The sequence below is a fragment of the Hippocampus zosterae genome, chromosome 15, assembly GCF_025434085.1.
Source record: "Hippocampus zosterae strain Florida chromosome 15, ASM2543408v3, whole genome shotgun sequence".
Classification (NCBI taxonomy): Eukaryota; Metazoa; Chordata; class Actinopteri; order Syngnathiformes; family Syngnathidae; genus Hippocampus; species Hippocampus zosterae.
Genome location: NC_067465.1, coordinates 8,049,677 through 8,065,489, shown reverse-complemented (window position 1 = coordinate 8,065,489; position 15,813 = coordinate 8,049,677). Strand labels below are relative to the sequence as shown.

Below are 15,813 nucleotides of genomic sequence, written 5' to 3'. Positions count from 1 at the left end.
CAAAAAGGGTGCTCAAATTTTACAATTTCTCTCAATTTTCAAAAATGTTTTAACTTTTTAAAAATAAATACACTCCGTAAAGTAGACTTATTAATACATTTTTAAATTTAAAGTAACAAAAAAAAATACAACTGCAATAAAATAAACGTGCAACCAACAGCTACCAATCAGGTACGACAATTTTGCACATATTTATTGAGCCATCAGATGTACACAACATGGATGTGAATGTTGGACCTCACTTTTTTTTACGACACGGGAAGCTGGATGAACAAATATCGCGTTTTTTTTCTCCATATATACATTTACTTTTCTTGTATGCATGTCACTACAGACACTAGCATTCATTTTACTATTACACGCTTGCTAACTCAAGCGTTTAAAATGCAGTCGTAACACTGCAGGACTCAACCAGTAGGTAAAAAAAATCTGAAAATGAAATACACAATAATACTATATATACTGTATATATATATATATATATATATATATATATATATATATATATATGTGATAAAACACCATGTAGATTCATAGCAAGCATCATAGAAGAGCAGCTGAGCGACAACTGTACATTCAAAAATGCATTGGCAATAAACTAAAACTCACAGTTCGTAAAACACACACAAAAATACTTCAGACACTTTTAATATTCAGTTGAAAAATGTTCTCAATTGCTTTCCATCTAAGACCAGTTGCCCGCTGAACTCTGCATAGCCTAGCCTAGCTCAGTTTGTGCTAATTTACCCAAAAATTAGCTCAGTAGGTTTTGAGGTGCTTGTAAAAGGTTTTAAATAAAGTGATAGCTCGACATATTTATTTTTGCAGGAAAAAAAAAGTTGTGCTAAGCGAAGCTAACAAGCCGAAGCACTAGCTTGTCACCTGGCGCTTAACAAGCAGTTGTAAATTCCCTGAACTGTCCAACTATGGCCTTTTGCCCTCTTTTCTTTGACACAGACACATACACGAAAAGAGCCCAAGTGCGCTCACCCGAAGCTGGAGATATCAAGCTCAATGTCACACAATGTGAAGCTAAATGAGAAAGTAAAAAGTGATTGGAGGACTCAAAAAAGTTCACAGTTTGTTTTTGGAAAAGGAAATACTCTGACCTCACAGAAGGCACGGGAAAATCACAATATTAACTTGTTTTTGTTGTTGTTTTGTTGAAAATCCTTGTACATAAGGCCGTTATGTTGAAATTTCATTTAATTTCATGTAAACTATTTTGAATGTTTTAAGCCTATTTTTATTTATTCATTTGTAAAATTGTCTTTATATTTATACAATGTATCATTCATGCAACGTGATAAGAGCAATTTTTGTGTGCCAAAATTAAATAAATACATCAAAAGTCATGGAAAAACATTTATAAAGTATATGATTTCCGATGAAAATGTAGGGACAAATAAATAAATAAGCGTAGTACAATTACTTCTGGTTACATCTGACAATTTTATTTTATTTCACATTTTAGTTCACATAAATCGCATTTTGGCAGCTCACGAACTAGAACATTAGCTAGCGCCTAGCTTGGCATAATGTGACCTCGTTTGTGCAAATGAAGGATCGCTCGCTGTATAAATAAAGTTAAGTTGAGTTTCTACGAACTTGTGCCCCGTGTTTGCGACGTTCTCCCGCCCCCAACTAATAAAAATGTAAAAGAAACATGACTGACCCCTTGTAATGGGCACAGATACAGCACACACATACAGCTAACAGCTTTGAGACATGGTCGTTACTATCTGAGCTGCATTCAGACTCAGAATGACAGCTGGTGATAATGCACGTAAGCAGCAGCAATCGCCCCCCCCCCCCCCCCTCCACACACACACAAAATTATGACAATAAGACGAAAATTGTGGCACAGTTCGGACATTCAAGAAAACCACCGAAAACATTACGTGTCACATCACATGAGATCGCAGCAAATCCAATGAGACTTCAGCTCATCTACTGTAAACATCCATGTATTAATTCCAGCAAGAACCGTGTGTTTATTGTATATGTTAATTGCTAAAAGGACAGCACTTTATATGCAGCGATGGCTGTTTGAAAGTGCTCTATAAATACAGTTGAGTTGAGTGTGTAAGAAAAGCGCTACGCCATTACATGTTTGTAAGACGTCTTCAAACTGTAAAACGGTTCTCTTTTTTTTCCCCTTTTTTCACACTTTTGACAGTTGAGAAAATGTTACTTTTGACTATACGGATTTAGGCGCGCGGATGAATTTTTTGGACATGATTTCCTATGGGGGGATAATATGTTCTGAAATTGGAGATTCCACTGCATATGATACTGATGTATCATAAATGTAATAATAGTGATATAATACTACAATATTTTTCTGGGGTGACATTTTAATCAGAGAGGGTGAATGAAGATGATGCATATGTGTGTGTGTATATAAATATTATATATATATATATATATATACATATATATATATATATATATATATATATATATATATATATATATATATATATATATATATATATATATATATATAAAATACAGTACATGTATGTATGAATAAGTAAAATGAATTGAAAATGATAAAGCGTGATGTGTAGTAGTCAATATGATTTTTTTTTGTAAATGTTACACTAATATTTGAAATACTGTCTATGTGAAAATGGACCTTAAAAAAGAAAAAAAATGATTCACCAAGACAAAAATAAGCAAATAAATAAATAAAAACTTCATAGCAACATGCGGAGTAAAGCACAACACTGTACATTCAATGCAGGAAATGGCTTTTTTTCAATGTCCATTGTAAATAAATAAAAACGAGTGGGGGACGAGGCACTTTTTGTAGACGCACACGACAGTGGGCGAGGGGTGGAAGGGGAGCTTGATATCCTTGTACGCCGCGTGTAAAGCTGCAGATGAAGTCAATAAAAAGTCATGGCACTGCTCTATTGCACGGTAGACGTCGAAGAATTCATAGAAAAGTCATTCATTTTGGCACTAAGTCTACTTGAATAGTCCCTCATATTGAGTTAAATATGGGATGAGATCTACAGGTTAGGACTCCAGTCCTTTTTTTTGGGGGGGGGGGGTGGACATTGGATTACAATAGTTATGTAAACGCAATCATAAAACAGATATACTTGTCTATTCTCAAAATATTTACAAAGTCCACAATTCGTTTTTGGGTTGTTGTTTTTTTTGTTCTTTTGACATACTTAGTACTTACGGCTGACTGTAAAAAAGTCAAATACAGTATAACACTTAAATGAGGATTTTAGGGGTCGGGTTAGGCTTCATGTTTAGGTAAGGTAAGATTTCTATTGGGATTTATAGGTTCGGTTGGGTTTCGGCATTGTATTAGGGTTGGAGTAAGAGTTGGGGTCAGGGTCATAAGCAAGGCAAAGGTTGTTGTTTTTTTTAACTTTGGACTTTTATGGCACTTTGATAGTCATTGTACACATTTTTGACCATCGGAATCAATTAAATTAGATTAAAATGTAAAAAAAAAAAAAAAGAAGGTCGGGGGTAGAGTAAACTATGAGAATGCCTCCTTTGATTGATTTGAATTAAAACCCAAGTGCACCATTGAGAGGAACTGAAATTGAAAAGTACTCATGAGCCAGGGGGCCACTTTGGTCTCTTCCGCCTGGTGTGGATTCATTCAAGACGGTTGGCTGGCGGCGGCGGCGGCGGGTGATGGCGAGGTCACGTGATCACACGCTCATGTGGGCAGGCTGATGTTGGCGCTCTCCGCCAGCGGGCTGGACATGCGGATCTGAGAGCTGCTCTTGCTCAGGATGGAAAGCTGCGTCCCGCCGTTCACACCGCTGCTGGCCAGCGACGGGTGCCTCTGTTGCTTCAGGTCCACAGCAAAGTATCGGTTCACCGTCCAGCTGCGCCATTTCCTCTTGATCTCGGACTGCACCTTCAGGGAGAAACTTCACAACGTCATTTTTACATGTACTTTAGGTATCGACTCAACTTTTAGCAAGGTCAAAAGTTCATCCGTCCATCCATTCATTTGTTTTCAACACCGTTTATCCCGTTCGGTGTGAAGAGTGTATGATTCTTGAGTCCCAGCATATTTTGACAAGCGTATGTTTTATTGAAAGGACGTAAAGGCAGGTTGCACATCTTACCTCCCCGTTGAGGAAGCAGTAAAGGACGGCGACCACAAAGCCCTGCATGGGAGCAAACAGAGAAGTTTAGGATCAGGTTGTTTTTTTTTGTTTTTTTTTTCAAACACAAAATATGACTGACCCAGTTTGACTGATGTCATGACATGTGTCATCTTAACGTTTTAAATGCTGCGTTTACCTGGAAGGAGCCGAGGCCCAGCTCGAAGACCAGCCGCTCCCGCTTGCTGACATCCTCGGGGGAGAAGGCAAAGACGGTGTAGTGAATTCCAAACAGCGGGATGAGCAGGAGGGTGGAACGCGCAAGACGCCTGCGACACACACACACACACACACACACGCAGACACACACACACGATCAGTATATTTAAAAACGGATCTCGGTGCCACTTACTGCACTTGTACAACCACAATAACGAACACAGGATTTCATTATCAGTAATATGAGGCCGTGTATGTGTGTGTGTGTGTGTGTGTGTGTGTGTGTGTGTGTGTGTGTGTGTGTGGTCATGCTGAAGCTGTTGGACAACATAAAAATGCAACAAATAATGCAGACACAGGACATGATGGTAGACACACAAAAGAAAATACAGGATGACACAATCACACACATTGAAAACAGGAATTCATACCAATTTTTTTTAAATAAATAAAATAAAAAGATTGCAGGAATTTGTCAGGAAATGACTTGCTTTTGGATTGCCTGGATAAGTCATCAAATACAAAAAATAATAATTAATTGTTGTAAAAACAAGTACATTATAATTCGGTCAAAAATGATACATCCATTAATGCACATCATCTGATGCATTAATGGATGCATGAATAAATGTTATGGAATTAATTTAATGTTAAAAAAAATTACATATCTATATATACATATATCTTTCATTTTATAGAAATTATAACACCCCGCCTACTGCCCGAAGATGGCTGCGAGGGACTCATGAGGATAATTTTGAAATCCCATTCAAAAGTATATGAACATAAATTGGTAAATGCCTTTATTTTATGAAAATAAAGAATGACTCCCTACTCCGTTCTCGTGAGCACACGTCAGCGTGTTTGCCGTTGTTTCAGCTGCTCTTTAACTTGCAGGTCAGGATTTGCTTTTTAACGTGGGCCGAGACAGAAAGGTTGCGGTCTAAGTGTCATTTAAATGCCAAGCGATCCCAGGTAAAAGAAGCACAATGTCATGGCTAAGGCGACCCACACGACGTGAGCGTGTATGTAATAAATTTGACGAGGCCCCTTGGGTTCTGTAAAGTATATCATGCAGACACACGCACACACGCTGCGACAAAACACACACTTACAGTGTGATGGCGGACAACTCTGACATCCTGCACGAATGCTGAACAGCCTGTGAGGGCTCACTGAAGCATTTCTGAGCACAGCTGCTACACAGCACAAAGACAACACAACAGCACAACAAAGACAACGTCTTTAAGGACACGCTCATGAACACGCAGACACATACACACGCTCTGTGCATTTTATTTGCGGAAAGATACTTTGTGCAAACTGCCGCACGTGCGGACCGCGCATTTCCCTGAACAGACGTATGACAAAAATGCTGTTTTACAGATGGACAAAATCTGTGCGTACATGTAAAAATACAGCTATTTCATTTTTCACAATATATTTTTTCAATGCATGTATAAAAGAATAAAAGTTCCAGTATCCGAGAACAATGAGGTTTCAATCAAACAACAAAATAACCACCAGGAATCTATTTTTTTGGTGTTTTTTTGTGCTCTCTTGCATAAAAATGATAATTCAAGGTGGCCACAAAACTGCTACACAAGAAACCAACATTAAATGCATGAACTCAGTTCATACAGTAGTAGTGGCAGTATCAGACCCAGTGGTAGTGCAATTAAGACGTGTCTGCCATCTAGTGGTGATTGGTGATATTGTAACTTAAAACTATAGTTGACTCCTGCATATTCACAATTCGCCACCTGCTGATTCAGGCCGCCAGTTGCTCATCTCTGCACGAGACTGTTTGCGTGCTTTGTTTGTCAGCTTTTTCATTTTTTTTAAATGAATTTCTTTTATTTTCTTTTTTTTCCTTGATTTATTTATTTAACTTTTGTAGTCAGATTTTAACACACTTATGAAAACAAAAAAAGGAATTAAACTGATATACGGCACTATGTTTTGTTTTGTTCGTTCTCCCACAATGTAAAACACATTTCAGGTGTCTGTAACACGCCGATGTCACAATTCAGTAAATTATAAAAAGTCTCCACAGCCCTGTTCAAATACTCGTTTTAGAAAATAAACCTTTTCAAACCATTAATGTTACCTAAAATCTGTACAAATCACCCGAAAAAAAAACATTTTGAGAAAGGAAGTAAAAATAAACAACACAGATATTGTGGTTGCAGAAATGTGCACATCCTCTCATAAGTGGGGATGTGGCCACGTTCCAAATGAGCCAATCACATTTCAACTGATGTCATTTGAAGTGGCTCTGATTAACAGCAAATAAAGTTTAATTGTTCGCCAAGGCGCTGAATTATGCTTGTCAATTCATGTCATGCAAAGCACGATGGTCTCATGTTTAGTGCCTCAAATTTTGGAGGCTTCCTCTCACATTCCAAAGACATGCATGCTGGGGTCATTGAAGACTCGAAATTGTGTGCATGAATGCTTCTTTGTCTACATTTGGCCTGCAATCAACACTCTTGGTAAAAAAAATTGTGTGTGTGTGTGTGTGTGTGTGCGCGTGTGCGTGTGTGGGAGTGTGTGTTTGTGTGTGTGTGTGTTTTTCTTTATGTCTGTGCAGATTCACAGTGATTGAATCAAGGTGGACTTGATTCAACTGGACTCTTGTTTATTGATTTTGTTGTTTTTTTTTTGTTTGTTTTTTTAATCCTGAAAATGTCCAAAGTATGAAATAGGCAACTATCCTATTTGCCTAAAACTGTATCCCCTTTGATGATGGTAAATTCACCCGAACCTTTTACTTACAGGTAAATGCTGGATTCATTGCCTCCGATGTCAGGGGACTGCAGCTTCTGCACCAGGATGATGATGATTCCCACAAAGAGAACAAAATTGATCTAAAAAGAGCCACAAAAAAAAAAAAGACAGCAAACACGTCTTGTTACGTGACGTCTTCAGGCGCACCTAACATGGTGAGGGCATGTGGAACATGAGGAGCTTCCTTCATACCATAATGGAGGCCACTACAGGTCCTTTGATAACCCACCAGAGAGCAGTGTGTTCATTTGTATCCCAGCATCTAGAGGAAGAAGAGGACGAAATAGTCTACAATTTTACACGCACATTCCGAAAGCCGACAGAGTCGTTGGGTAACTGTAAGTATGCCATTTGCACACGGTGATGAACGACCACTATTTATTCTGTATGGTAGATAAAATGCAGGATCAAGAGCTTACCCGGTGTCGTGAAAATGGAGTCTCAGCACGGCCCAGACGGTCACACAAATGGTGGGGGTTCCTATTGAAACAAAACCGACATTATAGTAAAAATAAGATGAAATTAAAATAATAATAAGCCGTTGTTTATGACATATTGATAACTTGCAGTGACAACCCTTTAATGGGACACACTAAACCTTTTAATATTATGTATTATAGATTATGTAGTGGCTCCACCTAGTGCGAACGTTGATAAATTACGATTAAAACAGAGAAGAGAAAAAAAGTCGATTTTTTTTGGTGAAAATTGAATGAGATCTGAAGTACTGTTATAAACACGACTTCACTCTAATAAAACCTGCTTTCTCTGGATTAACGTCTTGGCATGATCTTTTTACTTTTTAATACATATAAATATTAATATGTAAATCACATCCAGTGATGAATATAAAATCATCTGATATGCGTTTGCTAAATAGAGTTACAGAACGTTTTGAACGAAAAAGGAAATTGATATAATCTTCACAAAAACAGCAAAAAATACAGTACATTCTGTCTATCAATATTTTTTCCACATACGACTGCGTCCATATCATATCAATGTGATCAAAATATTATTGCAATCTGCGTTCCATTTACCCCCCCCCCCCACCCCCGCCCCCTCCCAAAATTCTAGTTTCATCTTAATTCAAAGAAAGATGTGAAAATATTTACCCCATCCGACGATGGTGTACCAGTAGAAATATCGTCTCTCGGGGAAAAATGTCTCCACCAGCAGAGTGAAGAGGTAGAGACCTTCGATGAAAAGCCAGAAGTAATTGGACATGACGCAGTAGTGGAAGAAAACCATCACCGCTTTGCACGCCACCTGCATGAGCACACATAAACAACAGTAAAGATGCCAATCCACCTGCTTTGCTTACAAAATAAAATAAAATAATATAAAACGGCCGAAATCTGTTCTAAAATTCTGCGACTAGTAATCTGAAATATGCACAGTAGAAACTTGTAGACAAATTACTGTCGAATATCTTGAGTGGCAGCTTGTATGTAACATGAGGTTCTTGCTTAAAATAACATTTAAAAATAAAATAAACCGCTTTTAAAAATGTCGTATTTTAAAGAAGCAATGTTTATTTTAAATTTAATGCAACAACAAACATTTATTTTGGTAGCCTTAAGTCAAACTGAACACAAGGTGCCCCACGTTAAAATCATTTCACGTCTGCCAGCTGTTTCGCAAAAAAGGTGTTGAAAATGATTTACTCTACACATAAATAAGAAAAGTATCATTACACTGGCGCTTCATGACTGTTAATTACCTGCTAATTATAAAATAAAACACCACAATGTAATGGGCTGCTGTCAGGTAACCATTGTAGCTATGTTAATTTGAGTCGAACAGCAATATGGCCATTAGCATCGCCAATTAGCTCCATTCATCGTGGTTGCTTTGAGCGGGCGACGTATTGCTGCCGGACAAAAGATCTTGTTTTGCATTGGTAATGAGAATAATTGTTTGTTTTTTAATTAGATAAGATGACCAGTAAGAGACGTTCAAGGCATCGAATCTTATACTTGTTTGTCGTGATTGTGTTTTTATTTGTAACCAGCAGGTGTCAGTAGAGGGCTTTATGCACAAAACATACCAAATACATAACCAATAGAGTATATGACAAAAATGAATAATTACATAATAGATAAAGAATACAAAAAAATTACATGATTGGACAGCAACAAAAATATCATAAAAGTAAATTATTATAAATAAAACTAAAATCTGATAAAAATAGAATGACCGTATATTTAAAGAAATACTGTACATGACAATGTAAATAACACATGTAAAACATCATCCATCCCTATATATATATATATATATATATATATATATATATATATATATATACACACACACACATACACACGCGCGCAAACTAACATAATAGATATCCAAAATACTCACGTTTGAGTAGAGACAGGCTCAAAGAAGACTTCAGCGTGCAAATCGTAATCTGACTAACCGTATGCACAAAGCAGTGGTCGCTGTCCTCCTGCGCGTACAGCACGCCATCCTTGATGAAGACCGAGATGGCTCTCAGCATGAACGACACGAACAGGTTCATGTGGATGAAGTTTCTGGTGCAGTGGAGCTTCCTAAATGGGAAGGAGATACATCCCCAAAATAATGCAACTGTCCCTATTTCTATTTATTTATTTGAGTGTAACTTATGTATCTTTGATCATCTATCTATAGCACTGATGCATCATGACAGGTAGACCGATTGGAAAAGAATGGCCCTTACATTAGATGTGCAAAAACAACAACAACAACAACAAATAACCATATCGCTCGGGCCCTTATCCTCTCAATTCTCATGCTCACCTGAACCTGCAGAGGATGACCATGGCAGTGGTGAGCGACACCAGGGATGTGCTGTAGCCAACTGTGTACAGGGCCTTGACTGAGGCATAGTACATGTCCTAGAAGAGGACATAGAGTGTGTGACATTGATATGAGCATGTGCAACTGCATATGAAAACCTCACCGGTTTAGTGGCGTTGTCGTAGAAGATGCACACGTCCAGGTAGTGAGGGTACGGTTCGGACCAGCCATCCTCCGTGCAGTTGCGACTCACCCGCCCCATCTCTGCATGGAAAGCATTCACATGAGAAGAAAATCTCTCCTGGGGATTGGAAATCTCGCAAAGAGTCTTTTGGCTCACCGTCCTCCGGGCCCATCAGATCGTGGAAAAACTCGGGGCAGTTGACCACCACCACCTCGCCCACGTCGGCCGCCTGCCAGCAGGTCAGGTTGTCCCACATCCAAGGGCACGCTGTGGGGGCGAATATGTGTGAGGCTAGTGAATGTGATACGCATGCAGTGATGGGAAAGTGAACATAGCCAGGTTCCCAAGGCTGGAAAAGTTAGCGCATCAATGTGTTTACAGTATATCCATCATTTATTGTACGTACTGCAAGGCGGAGTTAGACAAAGAGTCGTGAATGGAGTGGGCGAGAGAAATGAGCGTTACTGCCCATATTTAACAAAAGAAGCCATGTTTTCTTGTGGCTTGTGTTTTGAAATGTGAAAAAGTTTAGCTCAGAGTTTCAGGCTATTTCTTGGAGTCACAAGCATGCTTTTTTTTAGCCATTTCTGTCATTTCTGACCGGTCTAAAATTCCTCAAAAAAATGCTTCGATAATTTACATTTCCGGTAAATTCTCATTATTTCGGATGAAGTAAATTTAGCCCTGCCTCACGAAAATCTGTTTCAATTCATTAACCCTTTCAGGGACAGTGGTTACTACAGAGGACAGCTTATGAAGTTACCAGCTTACAAGGTGCACAAAACAATACATTTGTCCCAAGGCATATCCTGACAATAAATACTTTGTTTTCATTGCCTTTCTTCTTTTTTCTTCTCCTTCCACTTCTTTCACCTTCAGCTCCTCCCAGCATTTCTTCCCTCCAGATGTTCGCCATCGTTCATGCTCCAGCGGTTTTATGGTGATGCAGAGGCGTGTGCAAGTGCGCATAAGCAAGTGCGCATATGCAACCGTGCGTGTGTGTGTGAGTGTTGACTTGCATGCATTTTTCTCATGACAGTTTCCTCCAATACGGCGTATTTAGCGTGGACGTGCGCAAGTGTGTGTTTGTGGACCTTTCTCTTCTCCTTAATGTGTATGGCTTGTGTGTGGTGAGCCGGACAGGAAGCCAATTACTTTGAAAGGGCAAATCTGAGTCAAATGAGGCACACGGGGTTGCCGACGAAGCGCTGCATCATCACTGGCTACGCTGCAGGAAAGGTGCAACATCCACTCGACACACTTCGGACATTTCGGATCATATTAACCCTTTCATGCGCCCTGTGACCTGATAACGTGATAAGCTGTTGTCCACTGTAGTCAGTGCTGTCTCTGAAAGCGTTCAACAACATTACAGGTGTGTTCACAATGATGTCAAGTGAAATTAAAGAAAACAAAAAGGATTATGATGGAGAAAAAAAGGACTTATCATACATTCGGTTAATTTAGACCCGATAGTTCGATGCCTAAAAAGGCTGCAATAAAATTAACATAAAGGAAACAAGAAGACCGCAAGAACTTTATAAAATATCCCAGTAATAACAAAAAAAAGCAGATAGGTGGAGGCCTTCAGTTGAGATTTAAAAAAATAATACATACATACATACATACATCTTCCGAGCCGCTTGATCCTCACTAGGGTCGCGGGGGGTGCTGGAGCCTGTCCCAGCCGTCTTCGGGCAGTAGGCGGGGGACACCCTGAATCGGTTGCCAGCCAATCGCAGGGCACACAGAAACGAACAACCATTCGCACTCACACTCACACCTAGGGACAATTTAGAGTGTTCAATCAGCCTGCCATGCATGTTTTTTTTTGGAATGTGGGAGGAAACCGGAGCACCCGGAGAAAACCCACGCAGGCCCGGGGAGAACATGCAAACTCCGCACAGGGAGGCCGGAGCTGGAATCGAACCCGGTACCTCTGCACTGTGAAGCCCACGTGCTAACCAATGGACTACCGGGCCGCCTAAAAAAATAATAATATCAAACAATCTTAATTTAGGGCCAATTAGTTAGCTGGCTCAGTGGGCTGCACTAGGATTCAGTAAAAAAAAAAAAAAACAACTTATGAATTGTATTTTTGCAATAACTGCAGAGGAATGAAGTGACCAAAAGCCGGAGGCTTTTATTTGCAATTTTTAAAAGAAGGGGTAGTCTTATCAATTGACGCCCAACTGGTTAGGTGCCGAAAGTAAGCGTAAATATTCCAGTAATTGCAGATTTGGGGAGTGTTACCATTAGCATGGACAATAAATGAAAATAACAATCACATACAGTATGTTGTTATTTAGTGCCTTACCATATTGTATGGAATTTGTTAACTGAGGGGGAGGAAACATTTATTTGGATGCGAGTCAAACCTTTTCCAAAGGTTATGGCATACTGTGACAAACGTAAATATTCAAATACAAAAATATTCTTTGAAAGTCACACATATGATTCTACTGTATAGTATTGGTAAGGGCAATATCATATTATGTAGTGTGGAAAAATGTTTGTTTTTAATAGAAGGGAAAAAAGAGAATTGATTCGAGGCGTGGCATTTCTTATTTCAAGCTGATGACACAGACTAACTCACCCATGTCCAAGTCGTCGTTGGGGTCGTGCATATCCATCCGCTCCATGCATTTGTCATGCTCTCGCTGAATGATGCAGTGCTCCGATTCTGACGCCACCTGAATGAAATTACGCATAAACATCACATCAGGAAAACACGGCATCAACATATTCTATGTAGCACAAGGGAGATATGTAGATAGGAAATTGGATCAAAAGCTCGGCGATGGCGTAGCGATGCCACTGATGAAATCATGTTGTGTGTCGTCGATACGCACCGAAGGTAAAATGGACTGAGTGGCGCTGATTTTCAGACGTTTGCTGCTGGCAAAGGAAGTCAGAGTGTCACCATGTCGATACTGTGATGTTTTTTGGTCGGCGATGTCAAAGCTAACATAGCTTATCGTGTGTTTTTCTAAAGGTCTAAATAAATTCTGCGAATAACTAACACGTCTCCTAAAAGGGTTGGAAATTGTCTATGGATGACACAAGGTGGCGGCTAAAGACTATTTCTGTCTAAATTAAACACTTCAATTCGCTTAAAATTGTTTCCTTGAGACCACGAAGCCACCAGATGGTGCAAGAGCAATAGCCTAATTTTCTGACTTTTTGAACACCTAATGAATTTTTATACAGAAAATAATTACAGTACATCTGAAAAAAATGATTATAACAATATATTTAAGAGAAAAAGCATGTTATTTTGCCTCATTCAAATCTTAATATCTGAAGATTGCAATCACATTCGTAACTGCATGGCTTCTGGTTTTTGAAATGTAAATGACATCATAGCTTCTCCTCAGCTGCCGGTTAACCTGGCCGATCTTTGACCCACTTTTCTCCAGATTGTTGCTACATTTCTCCATTTTCTGTTGTCTCTTCTACTATTCTCTTCTCTTTTCTTTCTTTCCGCTATTTTTTATTTTTCTTCTTCGTGCTATCGCTTTTTTTATTTTTATTCTTCGTGACAAGGGTTCGCTTTGGCCTAGGGAGTCAAGTTCAGCATTCGCTTCAATCGTATCTGGCGCCATCTAGCGTCGTGAATGGGTATAATGTTTAGACCCCGAATATAAGACGACCCCCACTTTTTCAGTCTTATTTCAATGCAAAAAATACCCTCTTACATTCGGCCCAATATGGTATTTTCCATGAGTGAAAGCAGTTTTTAAAACTAATCTGTAAAACTAATTTATTGATGTTACACTTCCTCAAAAGAAAACATTGAAGCGGTTAAAAAAAAAGAAGAAAAGATTCAAGCGCTTCATTCAAATGTTAATTTTTATTTCATCATTGTAAATATACTGGGGTTGAGAGCCTTTCATTGACTTAAGTATTTTCAGTTAGCGAGTTTTTTTTTTCGTTTCATGGGGTTTCCTGGCTCAAAATGATTGCTGAAAAATATAGCAGGAGGGCGAATAATTAAAGACAATAAAGCGGGAGCGGGAGACACTTTATACAATTCCAACGGGATCCTGTGCACTAGCACCGTTGACAAAACAAGCCGCAAGGCACCGCAATAAAGTATAAAACGTTAGCTAACTTGAAAACGTGACCTAATATGGACATATGAAAATAGACATCCAAAGAAAAGCGGTCTGCAATATTTTGCACCAGATTCCAAACTGGTGATGCCCCGTCATTAGGAAAAAAACAAGATTTTACGGCTCATTTCAACCGAACATCACATGGTAATCAGCGCAATCAGCTCGCTTTCCGCTCCAACCTGCCAAAAGCAACAGAAAGCAAAGAGACTCAATTTAGACTCATGATGTGTCCCCTCTATTTCCAAAAGACTGTCTCTCTCGCTCTTTCTCCAGGCATCTGTATGAAGTGACGGCCGGAGCACATCTTTTTGGCTGACTCATCACTTTTTTAATATGAATTAACCTCGGGCACCTCTCGGGCTCGAAGAGACTGAAAGTGATGGACTGTGAGAACACCAGTGCCTCCTTCTTTTTGTGATTAATGATTGCGCTTATCGATGTGCTATTTTTCATAAACAAAACGACACGGGCTTCACTTCGAGGGAGTATAGATCCATTGTTGCTAGGCAGCAGCACAGCAGAAGCATCCCAGAGAGAGAGAGAGAGAGAGAGAGAGAGAGAGAGAGAGAGAGAGAGAGAGAGAGAGAGAAAGAGGATGCGTATATGCATAGATAGATAGATAAACAATTACATATGTATCAACTCAAAAAAAGGAACCACAACAAAATGGTGCTGCGGGGTCACATTAGCATATATTTTCTAAAGTTAAGCACCTCCCATAATAGACGGCCAGTATGAAAGGTCACGCCAGCAGACCTCCAACGCTAGTTTGAAGGCTCAGTTAACACCGGGCCGGCACTCTGGCAGCCCCACATGTAGCACGGATAATAAAAGGGCCATTTGTCGTGGCGGTCCGCTGCCACGCTGGCCCCTCACCTCAGCCGCTGCTGACCCGGGTGGTGGCAGCAGCGGCGTTTGACACACGCTCGGTACATGACAACGGGAGGCCAAGGTTAGCCGGAGAGCATGGTGGATGCTGCGTTTAAAGATGTCAGCTTGAAGGACACTTGTGGAGTTCAAGGGGGGTTATGGTGGCAGGGTGAGACTGTGAATTAATTACATACTGCTGATAAAACATGAATTACTGGGAAAAATCATTCTGAATACATTGTATCCATGAATTGCACCCAACTTAGCTTTCTATTTAAAAAAAAAAAACTACCGGTATTTGGTTCCTAAAGTGGAAGCTCAGGTGGGCCACGTGATTTTTTTTTTTTAATCAAACAAATCAGGAGTCTAATGAATCTTCATTTTTCCCCCTATTATTATAACCAAACATAGCTCTATATTAACCCTTTCACGGACCAATAATGATAACTTGTAACCTGATAACACGATTGGCTGTCCACTGTAGTGACCGCGGTCACTGAAAGGGTTAAATAAACCAGAATTGGCTCCTTGGAATGGAAAATAACATCACTTTTCCATACATGCATCGATGGGACAATTTAGAGTGTTCAATCAGCCTGCCATGCATGTTTTTGGCATGTGGGAGGACACCGGAGTACCCGGAGAAAACCCACAGAGGCACAGAGAGAACATGCAAACTCCACATGGGAAGGCCAACGACGGATTTGAACCTTGCAGTGCTGCACTATGAGGTGGATGTGTCAGTCAGTCGACC

General features: G+C 39.6%; 1 protein-coding gene across 5 annotated transcripts in view; it reads right to left on the bottom strand.

The window, feature by feature from the left end:
* Window positions 1-172: 172 nt before the first annotated feature.
* Window positions 173-15,813, bottom strand: part of adcyap1r1a (adenylate cyclase activating polypeptide 1a (pituitary) receptor type I) — a 43,214-nt gene continuing 27,573 nt past the window's right edge. For 2 of the 5 annotated variants that reach the window (XM_052088280.1, XM_052088284.1), the window contains exons 3-15: window positions 12,668-12,764; window positions 10,228-10,338; window positions 10,051-10,151; window positions 9,888-9,985; window positions 9,526-9,658; window positions 8,216-8,369; window positions 7,520-7,580; window positions 7,293-7,362; window positions 7,089-7,180; window positions 5,426-5,509; window positions 4,291-4,420; window positions 4,113-4,154; window positions 173-3,911 (exon numbers count right to left, since the gene is read on the bottom strand). In XM_052088280.1, coding sequence (XP_051944240.1) covers window positions 3,687-3,911; window positions 4,113-4,154; window positions 4,291-4,420; window positions 5,426-5,509; window positions 7,089-7,180; window positions 7,293-7,362; window positions 7,520-7,580; window positions 8,216-8,369; window positions 9,526-9,658; window positions 9,888-9,985; window positions 10,051-10,151; window positions 10,228-10,338; window positions 12,668-12,764 — 1,398 coding nt within the window. In that variant the 3' untranslated portion in view covers window positions 173-3,686. The remainder of the gene's footprint in view (window positions 3,912-4,112; window positions 4,155-4,290; window positions 4,421-5,425; window positions 5,510-7,088; window positions 7,181-7,292; window positions 7,363-7,519; window positions 7,581-8,215; window positions 8,370-9,525; window positions 9,659-9,887; window positions 9,986-10,050; window positions 10,152-10,227; window positions 10,339-12,667; window positions 12,765-15,813) is intronic. The other 3 variants (XM_052088281.1, XM_052088282.1, XM_052088283.1) reach the window with 3 other exon arrangements.